Raw genomic sequence first — 20,853 nt, 5'->3', positions numbered from 1 at the left:
GTGAGATTTCCTGTATTTATGTGACCTACTTTCTCACACCGCAGTGAAGGTCATGTCACCAATGCAGTCGTGGCAATTGCAGCATCATTTGTTACTCAATTGCCTTTTGGTCTTTTGAAGCTACTGACAAAGTTGTTGTTTCTGTCTACCGTACGACTATTCATGACCGACATGTTGATCATGCTCTGCTGCTAAATACAAAAAAAGTTGGTAACAAAATAACTCAACGTAACTTTACGTATGTCTTACCCTGGCGTCTGTGACCTTGAACTCTCGAAGGATGTACTGGGGCATGTTGTACTCAGCCATGGGGTCGACTACGAAGTACTGGTACCTGGCGGAGCGCTCAGCAGGCCAATATTGGTGACACTTTTCCTGTTTGAGCAGAAGGAGAGATAACAAAAAAGAAGAAAAAAAAAAGAAATACACTATTTAACTATTTACTCAGTGATTTCCATCTTATTTCTTTTTTGACTGTGAATCGTTTGATGCAGGTCAGGTGAAATGCAGGTGAAATAATGCTAATAAAGTTTGTATGCATGTGTGTTGGAGTCCTACCCGTCCCATCTCTCTCAGTTTGGTCAACATGACTACAATGGTGGAGTTGTTCTCCCAGAGCATTCTCCAGAAGTCTTCTGTAGTCTCTGCCAGGGGCCCCTGTGTGGCGATGTAGGCTTTCTGTTGCCTGCAAAACCAAGTGTAAAACCATATTTAGCTTGAATAATTAATCAGCACCATTTTATCAATGCTGGTGCAAATTCTGGGATGATTTAAAAACGTTTTTGCTGTTACATCATCCTTGAAGTGCTTTTATTTGATGATCGCCAACAACAAAAGCAATGTGTCCCTCATATAAAAACCAACTCTCCACAAAGCTACGTTAAAGATTAACCTCTCTGCTTCACTATTATGTTTTACATTATCAAAATCTTCACACATGGGGGGGCATGATTAATAATACTTGACTGCAAAAAAAAGAATGGGGCAGGTGTTAAAAAAAAAAAACTATATGGATTTTCTGACGGATCATTACGAAACTGTGGCGGGTCAAATTAGACTATGGCAGGCCGCCATAGTCGAGGTAATTAATTTGAAACACAGCACACGCCTTCAAGTGAGGCTGCCCGCAGCGAAAAGGGAGCTGGAGATATTGAGCCGACACAAGTCTTTCCTTGTAAATTGTCCAGCGTAAACAGGTAACACTGTTGGTGTCACGCGTTTGTTACTTGGCGGGAACATTTCCAAACATCCCTAGGCTTTCGTATCATCCAGTGATGTTGATCTTGTCCTCCTCCTCACTTGATGTAAGTATTGCGAGGTAGAGAAATAGACATACAGGGGCTGAACTTCAACCACAGCCCCAGTTCCAGACACATCCGTGAGAAGGTCCTGCTGGGGGACGCTGGAGCCACATCTGAGGGGGCAGGGGGCCAGGACCGGATCCTACTCACCCTGAGCTACATCTGACCGCCTGTCTGAGGTGAGTCGTGGCCCTAAACTACTATAGTGTTCAGTGATTGGTTCAGAAAAATCCATCCTCCTTCCAAAAAAAATAACATCGCCTCTTGGCTTTCTGTGTGAAAGCTCTCATGACAAAAACAACAGACTTGCAAATCAATTACGCACAGAAACAAGCTCCCAGTGTGTAAAGACCTTCAAAGAGGTGGCGAAAGAAAAAAAAAAAACATCTAATCACCTCTCACATGCCTCATGCTGGCATGCTTCCTGCCACCTGACCCCTCCTTCCTACCTGTATCCATCAATGAAACTGGAATTGATGTAGTCGGATCCTTCCAGGCCTCTGATTGGCTGCAGGCAGACGCGCGTGGTCTCATAGGGCATGATGTTGACCAGCCGATTCTTGAATTTGTTGCAGGGAAGGTTGGCACTGATGAAGCGCGACGTGTGGGCTTTGGAGTTGGCCAAACGCTGGAGAGGAAACACAGGGGGATGAATGGATGAAGGAACACAAAGAGTGTGAGGAGAGGCAAAAAAAAAAACAAGGCGAAATTGTTTTTTTGCGCAGAGAGTGTGGAATGAAAGGTATGAAGGAGGAGGAGGAAGAAGAAGATGACAGGAAGACGAAAAGAGAGCCCAGAGGTAAGAGGGAATGGATTGGCAAAAGCCACAGTAGTTACAAATAGGAGGGAGGAGGCATGAAAAGAGAAGAGACGGTGGGAGAGCAGGAGGGGATGATAAAAGGAGGAGCGATGGAGACGGGAGGAGGGAGGGAGGACAGGTGCGAGACAGATAAAGAGAGGAGAATATCAATGACAGAAAGTAATAAAGCGCACCCAATCTAATCTGATCTTTCACCCAGCTTTCCTAAATGATGGCGCGACTTCAAAGGGACAATGTTTATCAAGAATATGTTCATCAGGAAGCAACTCAAAAACTTGATCCCCTTTTGGCAACTTGTGGGGTCCTGCAGGGTCAGACGCACTGATGGAAAATCTGCCACACACCCACACTAACAAGCTTCTGGATCAAGACGGTACGAAACAGAGAACTCGCCAAAAACTGGGTCACCAGTGCCTTTGATAATGGCAGTGTAGTATGCGTGCATAAAACACACACACACACACACACACACACACAAAGACACACACACACACAGCATCATAATCCAAATGAAAAGCTGCACTTCTAAATCATCATCGTCATAAGGACCTCAGTGGGAGCTCGTGGGTCAGCGAGTCTTGCGATCGGCTCCTCTTGGCTATAGCGTCTCAACAAAGACGTGTCTGTGAGTGTGTGTGTGTGTGTGAGTGTCTGTTCTTGCTTGTCAGCGTTCGCCTGATAACCCCCTCGTCAGATTATTTAGGGCCCTTTAAGGCAGACAAGAGCACGATGCACTGAAGACACTAGCAGCGGGAGAGACATGAGAGGCGAGAGATGAGCCGCAACTGGCGCCACAGAAGGAGAAAGGCGGGGGCTGCAGATTGTATTTCCCGAGCTTCTCGTCTTTAAGCGGTTGTCAAAAATGCCCAAAGTGAACGTGTTCCTCCGTGAACCTCTGTGTAAACTGCGGTCTAACTCGCCATCCTCCCCCTTGTCCCATTAGATTAATCTTCACTTTCAGTCGAGCTCTCATCCTTTTCCCCTTCCCTTCATCCGTCGCTACTGTCCTCCCTTTGAACTGCGTTTCACAAAGGTACCTGGAAAGGCTCGAGGTGGACTGGCAGCGCTAAAGAGGCCCCTGGGCTCCACCACCAAACACCACAGAGGGTGCAGGGGAACAGAGCCAAACCTGGCAACCTGTCATCCGACAGGGCAGAGGAGCAGGGTGGCTCTAGTCGGTTGCCAGTGGCTTCCCATTTATAGCACGGCATGTCTGTTCAGTTGGAAGCTACTGTACATTACATACATCAGTCGTGTCAATCCATGATGAGCATAATAATTTTTGGTGTTACACACAAACTAAAGTTTAAAGGCAAACAGACAAGACCAATAATGGGTTCATCTTAATCCCCCATGCCCCGACTATGAACCTAATGAACAAAATGATTATAATAATATATATATATAATAAACACATTACATTTAATGATATAGCCACAACTCAATACAATGCCTTGTAAACTTCTTGTTAACTGTCACCATTGTTTTTATCAAAAGCTGAGGAGAACCTTCGTCTTCTTGTTAACATTTATACTCGTGACTCTGCTGCCGACTTTTCAAATCATTCCTTAATTTCAAATGAACCCCAGTAGCTCTTTTGTCTTCTTCTCGGTGTTTGTGATTTGTGTCCCGTTTCTGACTGACTGTGGGCTTGTACGTGAACAAAATGTCTTGTGTGCGCATAAATCTCTCTCTGAACGTGCCTGTCATTCGTGCACATGCCAGAGCGTCCGACAGCTTCCCCTCTCCTTCTGCCCGCTCAACTCCACAAACTCGGTTCTGCGCGACGCCGCTCCCAACCCGAGCTCGACGAAAGCCCCGCCGCCGCGGCCCTACAACGCGGCGCGCCGTCCAATCAGCTCCTTTGTGCCAAGTTCTCATACAGTCGTCGCTTTGTTCATTAGCCAAACATTCCTCCCTCTGCTAACCCTGCCATCCACCTCCATTTGTCATCATCAAGTATTAATTACTTGCCCCCCCCCCCGTCTTCACATACACCTCTCTTCTCCATCCTGACCGCAGTGTGGATGTTATTAATTCCTGTCTGACTCCCGACGCCAGCTCAGCACTCTCCCTGTTACAGATGGCGGTGGAGATTCCACCACCATTGTGCCCCAGTGAGTGAAAAAATTAAAAAAAAATGAAATAAAAAAAGTCGAACACACCGGCACTATTATTGTTACTTGGCAGGGAGTCGCGTTGATGAATGACGGTGGGAAGATGACGGATGAATTGAGGGTGGGCGCTTCAAGGTCAGCAGATAGTGAAGCGCCGGCGGTGAGGCGAGTTCATAATTTGACGAATCTGGAGATATTTAACGGAGAGCCATGGAAACAACTGCTTCTAGTTGTCTATGTTCACCTTCTGCATTTGTCGGGAATTCCCTCTTAGAGAGCAAACCCTCTCTGTTCCTCTGAGTCAGGTCTGCGCTGCTTTCAGCCCAGAAACAAAAAAAATCCGTTGTCTTGCGCAGGCTGGATTAAATCAGCCGTCTTTGCTTTAGCACATTATTCCATATCCTCAAAAATGAACACTGCGCCCGAGCAGCGGAGGGTTTCAACATTTCCATTTTCTAGCTTCTCGAAAAACAAAATAATGATTCGGACAGCGTGTATCTAAGTGTATCAATTATTGAAGTGAGGCTAGAAAATAAAGTAGATTTTCTTTTTCGTCCATGTTAGAGCCTTTTTACTTGGGCAGCATATAAAGCTGCCACGAATACATGACAGGTTTAATCTATATTCTACTTACCTGGGGCTGAAAGGTATAACAACTTCAAGAGAAGTGTCTTTATCTCAAATGCTGAGCTCTACAATGTGTTTGTGCAGTGTCTCCACCACGTCTTTATGAGCAACAAGCTGAAACAGACCCCCGGCCCGCCTCTCGCCTACTACAAATTCAGTTTGTCTGAGGTGTGAGGATTTTCTGTAAACTGCTTCCTCACTCCGCCGAAACATTATTCTCCCAGTTTTCCCCAATCACCGACCATGATCATCCGTTTTTATGTGTGCCCCCGTCCCCTCATTTAGTGTCACGGTTTCTTGCCAGAAGCAGAAAAGTTGTCGGTCGAGATTAAGAACTTCTACTGTATACGTTTGTTCATGAATAAAAATGCAAAGAAATGCACGGCGGCAAATCAAAAAGGCAATCATTTCAATCTGCAATTCGACACATCGAAAATAATGACGACGAGACAACGCATGGGAAGCAAATAGATTTGCATTGAAAATAGCTTCTGGGTAAATAGAACTGGCAATGAGTCTCATTTAATAGGTTTATAGTTGTTTAAGACAAAGTGACCGAACTCTCCTCAGCTATCAGTAAGTCCAAATTGTGAAGAGTTCATACAGACACTGATCTAACATCTAGCATTTTAAACCAATTCATGTCTTTGTAAAAAAAAAAGAAAGCAAAATGGAGTCACCTAAAAAAAAACCCTGAAAGGCATTCAGTCCCATCATATATGCATCAGAACCCGGCAGGACAAAAATGCTCAGCTTAATTTGAAACAATTTGTCACACAACGTCATGGCTTACTAGAGAAAAGAAGAAAAGAGCCGGAGCTTTAACTCATCCCAAACCCCCTGCCATTTAAAGTTATCACAACGCTCCAGGTTACGGAGGAAACTGCTGCGACGTCCTGTACCTTGAACTCGAGCTCCATGCCGGTGACGTGCTCGCCGCTCTCCACCTGGGCCAGCTTCTGGATGTAGGAGTAGAGGCTCCGGGCAGCCACCTCTGTGTTGCCGCAGGCCACCGCCTCCAGCAGTGCGTCGTGAATGAAGCTGTACTGGTCCTCCGTCTGCACCATGTAGTTCCGCTGTGACCGCATCAGCGTCACGTGGCCGTAAATGTCGACCGTCTTCTCGTGCTTGATGCGCTCAAGCATGGCATCGATGACGATGAAGCAGCCCGTCCGCCCGACACCCGCACTATTGAAAGGAACGGATCGAAAAAGACAAAGAGAAGATGGAGGTTTTAACAGTTGTCTGTTGAAAAGAACATCATTTTCTCCCTTGCTCTTACTTCTATGGTCTTCTCCTTTCATGATGCTGCGGCTGAATATCTGTTTGCCTAATACTAAGTTCTTGTCACATTTATGTTGTCGTTAATTGTGATTTTCCGTTGTTCTCCCTTCTAAAATATTGAAGCACAAGGTGATTATGTATGTCCAGTAATGCTTGTAAATTTGTTGTGGCATTACGGCTTAAATAATTGAGTAGGAGAGCGCAACGGAGAGATGCAGCGATAGCTACAGAGGAAATGGGGGACCAACTGAAAATGACGGATGTAAAAACAACAGGACAGTGATTTGTCAAATTTCAGTTCAATTGTGTCGCACCTTGGACACACAAGTCTTCTTATCTTGGCAAAAAAGGAAGGTTTCAATTTAAATAAGCCATCTGAGGAAATATCGCTTGTTAAAAATCAGGAAGGGTTACGAGGCAAAAAGGGAGAAGCAGGGAAAATGGGAAGGGATTACTGCGAGTAATCGGGAAGACGGGAAGAAAGAGTCAGAGGTGGAGAGAATGAAAGGAAGGGGGAAAAAAAGAGAGAGCCTTAAAGAGAACGATGATGTGACCAATGGAGAACAGAAAAGATGGCGGTCTGGTAAGAATGGGAGCGTGCGTTTGTATAATGTGTGTTACGTAATGTATAATAGCAGAAAACACAGAAAGGACCTCTCCAATTGTGTTTGCTCATGAGTAAACATTTATTCAGGAAGATGGAGCAACAATGAAACGGGGACACGTGACGGGTTGGGATTCCTTTTTGCCTTAAGAGCAGGAAGCTGGCGAGGATACAGCAGTTACATAAAAGCGTAAACCTGGGCACTTTGGCAATGGAAAGAAAAAAGGAAAGGGTATTTGAACTAACCCGGACAACAACAATAACATTGACCGTCACCTGCAGTGGGCTATGATGGGTCCGGCGTCGGGCGGGTTACAGGTCTTCACTCTGCGGAGGAAGGCCAAGAAGGGCGTCGGGTACTCTGGCACACCGTGGTCGGGCCACGCCGTGAACTGGAACTGACGAACCTCCCGCTTCTCGCTGGAGCCGTTCTGGAAAACATGCGTCACGTGACCATTTGCCTACCGGTGTGAACAGGAAGCAGACTGTCCACTCTGCAGTCGGTCACGTAGTCACAGAGAATAATACGAACGAGACACAACAATGGTGAAATGAAAGAGCGGGGATCTTTCTGTTCCCGTAGCGACGGCGAGGTGGAGAACGGATGCTGACGGTAAACGTTTACCGCTGGTAGTCGCGTCATGACTGGCAAGAGCCAATCGGGAGGCAAATGTGGGTGACTGCACAGGGGGAAGTCTGATTCAGAATTCCAGCCACCCTCACAGGGGCTGAGTGTTCCTCACTTAAACTAGATTTTTTAATGAGGGTCTAATTTTGCTCCGGAAAAAACACTTGCCGGCTAATCAGACGGCCTGGACATGATCAAAACAGGTCTGTGAATTCCTATTCTGGATTCTGTATATTCCTGTAAAGGTGATTTCATGTGCCGCGTCAGCTCCGATGTCAAACTCAACTCTCTCGCTGCATCAAAGACGCAAGCCTGGGATCCGGGGGAAGATTCCCGGGAAGGATAAGGAGGAAGAGAGGAAAAAGTGCTCCCTTGCATGAATCTGTCCTCCACTTTCAGAAGATCCTCTAATGGAGGTAGTGTTTGCATTTCAATGCAGTGCCTCTGCTTCCCTGACAGAGGGACTGTTTTCCTTTCTTGAATAAATGAATAAATGAGTGTGGTAATTAAAAGCAAACCGACCCAGTTCTTATTCCCTTTGTTTGTTTATTTTTTTGGACATCCCTTGTCTCTGCGGTTGAGGCTGGCTGTACGGACGATCTTTACACGTCTTCTTTTTCTAAAGGATTCCTCAGTACACACACTCGTGCATCACTGCAGGACACATACAGTTATACATATTTGTGTGTCTCCTGCCAGCCTCCGCTCGCTTATACTTCACACAAATTCAACTCTTTTTTTGGTTTTTCCAGACACATGGAATGAGAACAGCTCAGCGAGAAATCACAGCAATGACTGCAGTTATAGGGAGGAGGGAGAGGAGAGAAAAAAAAAAAAAGAGAATAATATCAGTGGGTCTAATGGAGGCTGAGGGCTGCGGAGTGGAAATGGCCCCCGAATGTCAACCGGCCGGCTTTAAAGCACCTCAGCTGCTGGTATCTTGCCATCTTTACCGTCGCTGGGGCTCCGGTGTGCTATGTGAATGACTTTCATGTGGCGCTATCTGGTTAAGAGGAAAATTCTGGACGGCTCACGTTACTGCTCTGTGTTCGCGTGACTATGAGGTGTTCGGTCGCGTGTCTGCATTTAAATGCAGTCCAGCGAGCGTTACACATGCCTACTGGTGTGTATCTCTGTGTCACATCATATGTGTGCATGTGTGCCAAGGTATGTGAATACAAGTGTTTGGGATTTTTTCTTTTGGGTGCAACTGAGATTCTATGTTTGTGAGCTTCCATACATGTGCAAATGCTTCCTCCTGAGAGCGTTTTTCACGTGTTTTGAGACTCCTGTGTATCTTCCTGTGTTCAGTGTTAGGCATAAGAGCAGTCTGCCAATTATGTATAGTGAGTTTCTCTTCTGCTCACTTTACCTAAGTGCTCTAATTAGGCAGACACACATAAACCGATGATCTACTGAGGAGAGGGGGAGTGAGCCGAGGAAGGTGAAGGGGATGGACAGGAAGGACAATGAGGAGAAAGGGATATATTTGTACATGTATGTATTTTTACATCAAATGGAGAAGAAGAAAAAGTGGACAGTTTCTGCCATCATTTCTGTTCCTGCTTTGTTACAGAATAATCTGAGGAAGGAGCACATGCTTTTCTTTGTGTGTCGGTGTGGGAGACAGAGAGATGAATCATCCTACCTTGTGCAAGGAGAAAGTGCGGACACAGAAAGTGGCCAGTTCTATTGTGTCCAGCAGGGTGACTTGGGTCATACCATAGGTTTCTGTGCCCCGACTGGGCCAATACTGGTCACACTTGATCTGGAACAGAGGGGAAGTAAGCGAAAGACACACAGACAGATGAACAGACAAGAGGTATTAGCTGCAAAATACGACACATTCTGTTAAACTGCGTCTCCTCTAATGAAAACAATCACAAGTATAAATGGAGGAGAACGGAAAATTGGAAAACCCGCGCTCCCTTTCACACAAGTGCATGCGCCCATGCGGCCTCGTAAAGCAAAGCCTCCTGTGGATTCAAACACCAGGCGGTGTTGACAGACACACCGGGGTAGCGCCTCTCCGTTTCATATGCAAGGAACCGTACGACGAAACACACTGGACAGATGAGACCAGAATGTCACAGCGACTCCAGGGTTCCAGCTATACTTCATCAACCTTACGCGAACCCCGCCGACAGCCTTTACCAGTAATGCAAAAAAACAGTAATGTCACCCCTTCCTGGCCACTCAATAAGGAGTCATTCAATATGGGGTGTGAGGTGCCCGCGGACATCTGACGAGACGCGACAGCTACCGAGGGAGACGCGCTGCTCTGCGGCGTTCTCCTCCATTTCCTGCTCGAGCGACACTCAAGGTCTACCCCCCGCTAATCCTGATCACGTTTGACAGCAGTGGAGCGCGCATGTCAGGATGGAGCACAGGTAAACAACTGGAACGGGGTGGAAACGGAGAGAGCGAGCGAGCGAGCGAAGACACCTGGGGTGAAGGGGCCCCGATGTTGACACAGGTCTGAGTTGACAGGATGACACACAGTAGCTGGCTTTTTGACATTTAAGTCCCCTCCTTCAAAGCGCAGCTTATTATCCCCACGGATGTAACCTAAGGATGAACTCAGAGCATTTGGCTTTATTTTATTCAACAACAAAAAAAAATTTGCCTGAGAAAATCTTCACATTTCCACTCCATAATTAAAATCAGGTATGACAGGTACAGGTTTCCTTTAATGAGAAGCTGTTACAGGCAAATGGGGGAGAGACTGAATCCAACTGTCAAACACTTAAGAGATTTCCTCAACGGAGCCAATCTACTGATCCACGATTCTCGCAGTAGGAGCTGCCATTATTTCTGCTACATTTGTTGTTTTTAATCTGATAGTTTGCGGTTCTTTGTTCTTAGAGTTAGTTGGCCAAGGAACAAGTAAGAAAATCATCAGCAGAACTTAAAAAATTTGGATGGTTGAACTATGTATAGAAAAAAATCTCAAGGCCACCAGGGTGAGAATCAGAGATTACACTTCCACTCACATGGATGTAAAAAATTGTATATATTTAAAAAGAAAAACAGGAAAAACAAACGTGGATTAGTGACATTACACCCCGACATCTCATTCCACCCCGTTGACATTAAGTCACTGTGCTCCCTGGGCACTTTGTCCTCTAACTTCCACACCACATCATCAGATGGTTGTCGCACGCAAACTGACACGCTGGTCACAAGTGCTGCAAGAACCTCAATGGCACTCTGTTGCTTCAAATGTCATCTTAGCTTCCCGCAATGTGTTGCTATGTTCGCAGCACCGCCGAGAACATGCAACAGCTTCCACGGCGGATGAGGAGAGAAAGCACAGCCAAGTCCGTTAAGACACTCCCAGTGGACCACGCAGTCTGACTCATCAGATGTGCACAGGTAGACTGTCTTTGAATTAACTCTGCTTTATCACACTCTTCGGCTTTTTTCACCACCTCGTTCAAACTCCTACACCTTCCAACGACATTAGGGTATGCGACTGGGAAATCAATGAAAAGCCGTGCTATTTTCAGCAGCTGGCTCTTGGACGTGGTCTCATGAAGAAGTGATTTGATTTTTAGTTTCAGTTAAAGAAACACCCCCGACATTTTAAAGGTGGTTTGCGCGGTCAGTGGAGGGAAGCTTTGAAAAAGAAACCTGTCAAAAGCAGAGCTCGGGCACGACTAACACAAAATGGATGAGCCGCCTTACCCGTGACTTCTCCTCCAGCCGGGTCATCATGACCACAGTGGCGGCCCTCTGTTCCCACACCATCCTCCAGAAGTCCCCAAACGTCTCCGGCAATGGACCCTGAGTGGCGATGTAGGCATTCTGCTTCCTGTAGCCATCAATGTAGTTGGCATTGATATAATCGCTGCCTGTGATACCTAGATACAGACAACGGGGGGAAGAGGGTGGAACATGGTATGTTTTAATAGCTGTTCCCCTATTGATCCTGTCTTATTTCATTTTTCCTTGTTTTTTACTTCACTCATTATTTGCACCATTTAGCTTTACGTCATCAGCCTCGATAATTACCAGGTTTTACACACAATGACCCCATTTCCCAAACAATGAAGGTGTGAAGATTGACAAGAAAAAAAAGAAAGAAGTAAATTACTTGTGTAATGAGTCTTCACACCTCTGTTACGGTTGGAACAAGTGAAAAGTGGCTGCGATCAGATAGGATTTTGGTACAGTCCGGAGACAAATGGCTCTGTCTTACATGTGGTAGATCACGTCAGATTTTGGGACTTGAAATATTATAGGTATTATTATTGCCCAGTATTTGCTAGAGCTTGCTTGGACGGGGGTACAAAAGATGTAATGCAAGATTAAATAAGATATTAAAACAGTCTCAAAGCCTTTCTCCTTCCTCTGCTGCCGTAGAGCTGAAAGAAACCTCCGTCGTTGCTTCATTTGAATCCATTCAAATGAGCTCACGGTCACAACTTCTTTTACTATTTCCTTTCTTGCACCTCCGTGGTTGTGCCTTGGCTTCTGCAGATATTGTTTAGCCTCCGTCTGATTTACCACCGCCAGCGCTGGAGCGTGATTGAGGACGGAGGAGGGCACCAACGGCCGGGAGGTAGATCCCGCTACCATCCCTCTCAGCCCCGCCACCGTGCTCTGCCGCACAGCGGTTCTACAGAATCTCGCCGTGAGGGGCCTCTTTGCATTGCCGCACGGATGACTGTGCACCGGCGATGTTTTAATGCCAAGCATGGTGAACATGTCTCTCGTAAATTCAGCGGCAAATATCCTGCTTCGACTGCGACAAGCAAAGTGTTCTGTAGCGTCCTTTAATGCGTCTACAGCGGCTAGAACGGGCCGTTAACTGCGAGGCTTCATCGTGACTGCGCATAATACGAAACAAGTCTCTACTTTCATCATGTGCAGTGTCATCAAGCTCTGATGCGACGGTGTTACAGTGTGTAATGTCCATCCGGCAAAAAAGTCCACGGTGTCTTCAAGTTTGTGCGGGGTCACAACAGGCTCATCAATTCCAAGTTGTTCTGTGGGAAAGATTTAAGCCAAAAGAGATAATCTCGCGATTAAGAGTCTGCCTAACGCGGCGTGTGACAGTGACACGACAGAGAACCACCCATCTTCATTTAACCAACTTCCACAATCCCGTCAGCTGAGGAGAGACTGCAGTTCGGCGGCATCTGTGCCGGAGAGTCACGTCTCTTTGACTGACGTCTCGTCGCTCAAGCGAAACAACGAAACACGCGACTGGGCTAATCCAAGAGAGGAGACGCAGTGAGGACAACAACCGGGCTAGAGAGGAAGAACGATATTGAGAAAGGGGGAGGGAGAAGTAAGAGAGTAGAAGTAGAGAGAAAGACCGAGAGATGGAGTAGAGAGACGGAGGAAGAGGTATAAAGAAGAAAAGATAGAAGAAAGAAAAGAAAATGAAAGGAGTCATGGAAATAAAGAAGTAAAACGAAAGGCAAATGTCATTAAAACGGATTCCACGTCGCACAGTCTGACTGTGGTGCCTTGGCTTTAGTCATAGCTAAGTGAACAGAGAATGGCGGCGTGCATGAATTGTTCTACTGCTTCGACTAATGGCAAAATCACTGCAGTGTAAAATAGAAATTTCAGACTTGATTAATTTATGCATTTATGGACGAGGCATTTTTTTCCCCGGGATAATTTTTGTTGTGCATTTTTGCCGTACCCTCAAATTGGCCCGACTATTGCGAGATGTCGAAATCGAGCCGGAGCAGTTCGCGCACACAAAAGGGGAAGTACTGCGGAGTTTGGCACAAGTGCGAGGAGTCGGCAGCTCTCGTGGTGATGCAACGCCAGAACAATGTCGGCGGTGGAGGGCGACTACCTCTGACAATGTCCCTTGAGATTTAGCAGTCAGAGGGGGGAGGTTTTCTTCCTCTGAGATTCTCAGCGCTGTGTCTATGGGCAGTTAGGGGCAAGTCATGAGAGGGAGGACAGATCTGATGAGACCAATGGGACAGTGAAAACACTGCTTAAATTCCTGGGCCACTCTTGAGTGTGAGATATGACTGGCCCCAAAGACGAGGCGAAACAAGTCCATGCCTCACTCCCCAAAAAATAATCTGATTCCATAAACTGCTTAGCTGCTGCAGGACCGAGTTGAGCCGAAACAAGCCCTCCGTTTAGCCTCCAAGAAAACTCAGTTTACTTCTATAAATTCACTGTTTCCTGGGAATCAAAGAGGGCTGAACTGAATCGGAACTTCAACACACTATGAATTACTTTGACTTCATTCTATTTGGCCTCACGCTACTGTGTGGAGCCGAGCAGCGGAGCTCTTGCTTCTCCTTTTTGGCGAATCTAGTCCAATCCGGTCCATGCTGTTTAAATTTCTAATCTATTCTACTCCCTATTTAGCATGTAGCACTGCTATGGGCTGTTTTAGTTTGGCCCTTGCTGTAGTGTTCCATTTGGTCTTGAGCAGGTCTCATCAGTACAAAATCCTAATAACTTAATTCAACTCTGCAATTACAGGAATTCCCCAAATGATGCACAAAAGGCCAAGCTCCACTGTGAGGCGCTGAAGGTGCGGGAGGTGTGAGGTTTGGGCGAGGCCTTACCATCGATGGGAGCCAGGATGACACGGGAGTGGTCGTAGGCGATGACGTTGGCGTAACGATTTTTGGGCTTGTTCACCTCCAGGTTGGAGTGTTCCCAGGTGAACTGCTGGCCTGGATCGATGGACTGATGGGGGCAGAGACGGGCAGAACATGCACACAAACACAGAGGCGTCAGGAATCAGACAGTAGCTGTGACAGGAGCTGAGCTGGAACAATACACACTGCATGTTATCACAGAATTAAGAGGGTGGGGGTTGACGGGGTGATTTCCCCGAAGGACAAAAAAAACACAACTGCCCGCTGACTGTTTCAAATTCTCACAGCCGCAGCTGCACACACTACTTTATCAAGATCATTAATGCGGCGGGCACATGATGACAAATAACAATATCGATGAAGGCAGCGGCTCTGCCCCTTGAGGTGCGGACGTGGAGCGAGGACCGACACTCGGGCGAAAGACAAATTCAGCTGCCTCTTTTTAATACAAGAAATCCAGATAAGTATTCTGTTCCCTTGTCAGGATAATTAAATATTCCATTACGACCCGTTGTTTGCCTGTAGGCGTCAGGCGCGCTGTTGGTGTGGCGACGAAAGGCTTGAGGGATATTTGCAGCCGCAGGGCGTCGGGGTTGAGGGGGCTTTAAACAGAGACCGAAGTCCAGGTGGAAATGTGATCGAACAATTTGCATGTTATCATTGCAGGATTTTATTTCCTTCGCACCCTCCTCTTTTTATCTATCCCTCCCTCTTTGTCCCCATTTCCCTTATCTGCATCTCCCCGTCCTCCACTCTTTCTTTGTCCACACGTCTTTGTCCCTATATCGCCTTCTCCATCTCCCATCTCCTCTCGGATGTTTACAGTCACCCACCTACCCTGCTATTTTCCATTTCTTTCTAGATTAACTTAAGGCAGAGTATGCATGTGTGTGTGTGCATATACAGATTGGGGTCACTTCCCAGAAATATCCCTAACTTCCAAAAATTGAAAACCACATCAAATAATTAAAAAAAACTGATTGAATAATAATCAGTTAAATTCTTCCTGCACCAACTACAATCCCTCCCTCCCCCTCCTCCTCCTCATGATCCATGATGACATGTTTGAAGATGAACAACAGCTCCTGTCAAGAGGACGGGGGTTCTCAGGACATGGCTGCCTGACAGTAGAAAGCGAGCAACTCTCCGGCTTCCGTATGGTCATGTAAAACTCTGGCTGCCTTTTTTTTTTTATATTGCTGTTGGTACGTCAGATTATCTCCTCTTCATCTCAGCTCTCCAGCTGCGATGCTCTGTGCTCTCTCCCCTCACTGAATCCTCATCATTAACCGAAGCCTCCCCACCTCATCTCGCGCCCCTCTCCTCTCGCCCCTCTTCCTTCCATTTCTCCTCCTCCCTCACATCCCGCCTGGCTAAAAACCAATCAGTCAAAGCCCCGTAGAGCTGCGGTTGGCAAGCTGGGGTCCCCGGACGAGCAGCCATTCATCAAGAAAATAACAAAATTAAAATTACACTTCTCTATTTAATTTGGTTTAGGGTTAAATTTATTTTTCCTGCGGGGTGGTTCTGCTAGGGGGCAGGGGGACGGGGGGGGGGGGGCGAGAATGAAAGAGCGGGAGAGGGGAGAGGAGCGGGCGGTTTAATGCTCTCCCCCTCAAAGCCAAGTAATTAGAAGTTGTAGTTGTAGCAAAGCATCAACTTTGGCGTCATGTCTCTCGTCTCGCTTCCCCCGAATGGAACAAGCTTGTCCATTTGGTACACAGCCCGGATGTGGATTTATGAATAATAGATACCCAGGAAATACTGGATTGCTATGAGAAGTCATTATCCGCCAACATCCACCGGCAGGCATGATGACGGCAATCTCTGCTGGTGTACCCGCCTCCTATACCTTCGCCAGGCGTGCAGCGGGGCGGCAGGCACAGTGATTTAGGGATGGCGAGGAAGGGATATTGCTTGTATGCAAACGAGAGCTGATTCAGCGCTCCTGATTTCTAATCAACTCTGGTGTCATTTATAACCGCTGTGGTCTCGGAGCCCAGACAGCTCAGTTACTCCTTCCACACACACACACGCACACACACACACACACACCGCTGAAGCCCGACTGCCAGTAAGCTTTTCCCTAAAAACACATTAGCGGAGTTCTGCTTAAAACACCAGACTGAAAGAAAGTTCGATGTTGTGCGCAAAGGCCTTAATTATCCCCCTAACCATTTAATGCATTTCCAGAAGTAAATGTTAAAGTTAGGTAAAACATTCGACCTTCTTGTTTAGAGATATATATATATATATATATATATATATATATATATATATATATATATATATATATATATATATATATATATTTATTCTCTTCAGTGTTTTTATTTTCCTCAGTTCAGTGCAGTTACCCACATTTTGGGGCGTTTTTTTCCAGCCCACGCTCCCTGATGTAGGGCTGGACGCATTACAGGATGATTCTTCTGTTTAGCAAGGAATTTGAGGAAATTGCATTTGGGAGTTCGGGAGGAAAAATGGTGTTGAAAATGATATCAGAGGATAAAAGAGGCTGTGTACCACTGATGTTTCATTCATAACAACAAAAAGCAGGGGACACGACGTAAAGGAAGGGAAAGCGGACATTTCCCTGGGGACGAAGGAAAGACTATTGTGTCTGCCTACAATGAAAACACAATCAGACACGAATCAACACGCTGAGGAATCTTCGGGCTCCGAACCTTTGGCCCACTCACCTCATATTCCTGTGAGAGCTTGAGGTTGTCGTTGGCCTTCAGAAGCTCTGTGTGCTCTGCCAGCTCGGAGATGGGGATGGGAGGATGATTCATCATACCTGTTGGAGAGAAAGGTTCCACACGCGGGAAGAAAGGGAAAGAACGATCATCAGTGCCTTAGACAGGATGGGATCAAAAAAAAAAGAGAAGAGAATTTCTTGCTTACATAACAATGGGAGTTGGGTTTTTTAGTGGTGAGGAAGCTTGTGCAGAACATGAACATCACACACAGCAAAATGAATTGACTGGTGATGTTATAGGTACTTGATTGGACCAGGCCAGAGCTCCAAAAAAGGCTGTCAAGCACGGCTGATTGACCATTTGTCAAAAAAGGCTGGTAGCATACACCGACAGACAACACAATGTCCCGCGATTGTCAGAAAACGTGGAGCGACGGGACCAAGAGTTGCTGAGTGTTGCCAGAGAAAAAACCCAGAGCAATTTTTAATAGCTTGGGAGATGAGTTAAACATGACTTAAGATGACAAATGTAAGGTTTTTTGATGGTGAAATCACAGACAACAAACACGACAGGCCCCTTTTTTCTCTCTGGATCAATGGAATGCTTATGTTGACAAAAAGAAAATCCCTTGTCTACCTCACTGAAGATAATCAAAAGCAACATCTTCCTTTCATGCACAAAGGCTATCAACACAAAAGAGGGAAATTCAAGACTGGATCACTAGAAAAAAAACAACTTTATAGGCTTTATAATGGAAATTAGTCTTAAGGGATGGTGTGACCTTAAGCAGATCTTACAAATTCAACTCTTAGTTATTAGTTACTTAGTTATTTCTTGTTACCTATGAAAAACTGTATATCATTATTTGTCACATTTAAACTTTACTGCTATAAGAGAGATGGAAGAATGACTAAGAAGCAGTCTTTGGATCTGGATCCCACCAAGATATCAAGGCGCGGTCTGCTTCTACCGTGTCTTCGGTCTGTGATGCTCTCGTCGCGCTGTGCTGGTTGGCATATTGTGACCAATTTTGGAAAAAAAAAGATGCTCATTCTCAAACAGAGCCCTGACCTGGAGGATCATGTGAAGGGAGGTGTGTGTGTGTGGGGGGGGGGACACACGGAGGTTTAGGAGTGTGAGTGATGCAGAGTGACACAGTGAGCTGCTCCATTCCAGCCAGTGCAAAGCACGCGAGCTGCTATTTCCACCCTTTCCAGGTTCCCTCTCACTCTAAGACAATCGCCGCTTACCTTCCCCAAAGCTCACCAAAAAAAAAAGCACCCGTCGGCTGCGCGTCCAACATGTTCTCCGCCCAAATCCCTCAGCCATTCATCCAAAGACAATTCCCACAAAGAGCTAGCTTTTCAGCTGAGCGAGAAAATTGTGAGATATTTTTTTTCTCTCCTTCGTTTCGCCAGCTCCTACACCCGCTGAATACTGTGCTGCTGCTGCTGCTACAATATTATCAGCACTACTGTGCACTCCAGTCACTAATCCATTTAGGAGCATAATGCCGAGGCCATGTAATGGAATATGGAGCAGCCATAGATTGTGGCTCTGTCGCTGAGTGTGGCCTGGCAATATTTAACGCCTTCACAGCAAGGCGGCTTTTTTTCGCTGCCGAGTGACGAGGTCCAAATGTCGACAAAATGTTGATATGTCTTCACATGATGAAGTTAACCGGGCCTAATTGGTTGCGCAAATCGGCGTAATCACATTAACCCTCCTCGGTTAATATGCTCAACATCCCCCACCCCAATGTCAGTGGGTCACTGATGTTTTGGTTGCTTTTGTTAAGTTAAGAGGGGCGGGGGGGGGGACTCTCTGCGCTGACAGTCTTCATTAGTAATGGTAATTTATTTTACACTGAGCGAACAATGCGGCGGCGTCAGTTACATGAAGACCTATGAGGCGAACGGAGACGACACTGGATGGCGTGACATCCTCCAGAAAAAGAATGGACACACTGCATTAGCGGACAACTTGCCAGGAGTTGTGCAACAAACACCCATGTCCTTCTCAACGGATCATTTGAATGGTGTTTACTGAATTAATACGCTTCTGTTTGTTTAAAAGCCCGCGTGGATTTTCGTTTTCAACTCAACATCTCGACAAAATCAGACAAAACCGTGAGAAGTAAAAGAGCTCCAATTACATTAATGTGTGTTTATGCCCACTCGAGTTTCTCAGTGTTGTTCTCACATTGTGGTGGCAATGCTTGAGGAGGAGAAAGGAAATATTAATCACTTCTGGTACGGGTTATTTATTAAGAGGAGCATCAAAGGAGGAAATATTGCAAATTAAATGTGGTTGCCCGTTTACTTGCCTCAAATTGAACAGGAAAGGGTATCAGAAGCTATGAGCAAAATAAGTAAGTGTGTATGTAAATGAGGGGCCCTCACTTCTCCGAGTGAGAACACGAGCGGGTTGTTTGAAGGGAGATCAAAGAGTGTTTGAATGTGTGTGTGTGTGGGTGTGTGTCTATGCGTATTTATGAGTGTGTGTGTGTGTGTGTGTGTGTGAATTATAGATGGACTCAAACTCTATCAATTCCTCTCAGTTTGTGTTTACCACCCACATCCCAGTCTGTATGGATAAGTACCTGCTATGCTTAGAGAGATTTATCTGGTCAAAGTGTTTTCATATACATCCAAGTAACTCAGGACAAGCTGGTGGTTACACATACGAGTGTTTTTGGTCGAATGTTTTGGGAAACTTCTTATGAAACCAATTGGAAAACTTCAAACTGTAAAGAGGCTGAAATATATTATTTTAACTCTATGGCCAGCGTAGCCCCTTCCTACAAGCTGCTATGTTATTTACACAGAAGAACCTTCACCGTTAAACTCATCTGTTTCGTTTATCTATTTCTCTCTGTGTACATTTCCGTACTTTTGTCGTGGTTCTCAAGGCAAATGAGTTGATCGCGCCTGATTTGTTCTCCGATTCATTTTGTCATTCACACGACACCAGTTGCGGTGTTTATCCAAGAAAAGATTCACTTTCAAAGAACTAGGCTTAGCCTTGACCTGTAGTCTTGCAAAGTCACCCAAGGACAAACTGTTGTTATTCCTTACCCCAACCCCCCCCAACCCCCCCAGCTCGCATCCTTCTCTCCAACACAACCCCCCTCAACCACAGATTTGTCCTATTCACGCACAGACACTTCCATTTTTTTTCCACCGCAATCAACAGCCTGATCAATAAACACAGAAAAACAAACTAGCCTCTAATTGCACATTTCCAATCTCCCGATCCGCAGTCGATGCGCCTGAGGAATGATTCTTTCTGGTAAATCAAACCAGGCTGTCTTCAAAAGCCTATTTACGATGTTGCCTATTTCCATATAAAAGGAAAGAAGTACGTCTGCGGGTGAGCAAGGGATATAAAGGGGGTGGGGAAACCCAGAAAGTTCGCCTTTTCTCTTGGATGATCCTTTTGCAGCGAGCAGGGAGAGGGGCTGATCAAATGTCGAGCCATTGTTTGCCACGGCTTTAATTAATTCCGCTCGTTATCTCGGAGCACAGGAGAGACCCCGTTAGATCAGAATGGAAATGGAGCAGTGGTGTTACAGGAGGAGGAGAAAAGGGTGGGGGGGGGACAACAACAACAACAACGAGGAGGTGAGGATGGGGAGGGCGAGAAAGAGGGATAACACAGATCGTTCCCCTGCAGAAAGAGACACCTCTCAACCATCGCTACATCAGCAGCAGGGATCACACAGGTTATTTATGCGTGGTGGATTAATGCGTAGCCAACAGCCCAAGTGAAAATCGTGACTGACATCCAATTAAAAAAAAAAGGAAAGAAAATCAAATTAATTTTTGTGCCGGGATTTTTTGCTGCATCATGTGAAAAAGAACCCAAACAAATGCAAATTATGTATTTGTAAATGGAGGCAAGCTGTGCTAGGAAAACAAGATAAAGAAAGCTGGTACGCAAATGCTGAAAGCATAGAGACTAACTTTCATAGTCAAAATCTGCTTCACTCTGAGGACTGCTTAGACCAGAATCTGTAAAGAACAGCAAACATAAAGGCAAATGGTTTCAAAAAGGCAACAGAGAAGGCTCCGTATAAAGAAAAAAGAAAACGTGTGCAAAATCATAAAAGACCATGAAGCCAGAATGGCACTCAACAGAGCGCATGTCTCTGCCAAGGCTAAACTATCATACACATTTCTGT

General features: G+C 45.9%; 1 protein-coding gene across 14 annotated transcripts in view; it reads right to left on the bottom strand.

Annotated features, from left to right (window-relative positions):
- ptprsa (protein tyrosine phosphatase receptor type Sa) overlaps window positions 1–20,853 on the bottom strand; it is a 217,612-nt gene that overhangs the window by 11,428 nt on the left and 185,331 nt on the right. For 7 of the 14 annotated variants that reach the window (XM_035647166.2, XM_035647165.2, XM_035647169.2 and 4 more), the window contains 10 exons: window positions 20,636–20,683; window positions 16,671–16,768; window positions 13,936–14,059; window positions 11,069–11,244; window positions 9,030–9,149; window positions 7,030–7,184; window positions 5,768–6,053; window positions 1,751–1,929; window positions 559–685; window positions 250–375 (listed from right to left, as the gene is read on the bottom strand). In XM_035647166.2, coding sequence (XP_035503059.1) covers window positions 250–375; window positions 559–685; window positions 1,751–1,929; window positions 5,768–6,053; window positions 7,030–7,184; window positions 9,030–9,149; window positions 11,069–11,244; window positions 13,936–14,059; window positions 16,671–16,768; window positions 20,636–20,683 — 1,439 coding nt within the window. The remainder of the gene's footprint in view (window positions 1–249; window positions 376–558; window positions 686–1,750; window positions 1,930–5,767; window positions 6,054–7,029; window positions 7,185–9,029; window positions 9,150–11,068; window positions 11,245–13,935; window positions 14,060–16,670; window positions 16,769–20,635; window positions 20,684–20,853) is intronic. The other 7 variants (XM_035647171.2, XM_035647172.2, XM_047336679.1 and 4 more) reach the window with 1 other exon arrangement.

Source organism: Scophthalmus maximus, chromosome 13 (assembly GCF_022379125.1).
Source record: "Scophthalmus maximus strain ysfricsl-2021 chromosome 13, ASM2237912v1, whole genome shotgun sequence".
Taxonomy (NCBI): Eukaryota; Metazoa; Chordata; class Actinopteri; order Pleuronectiformes; family Scophthalmidae; genus Scophthalmus; species Scophthalmus maximus.
This window is presented reverse-complemented; position numbering and strand designations above follow the sequence as displayed.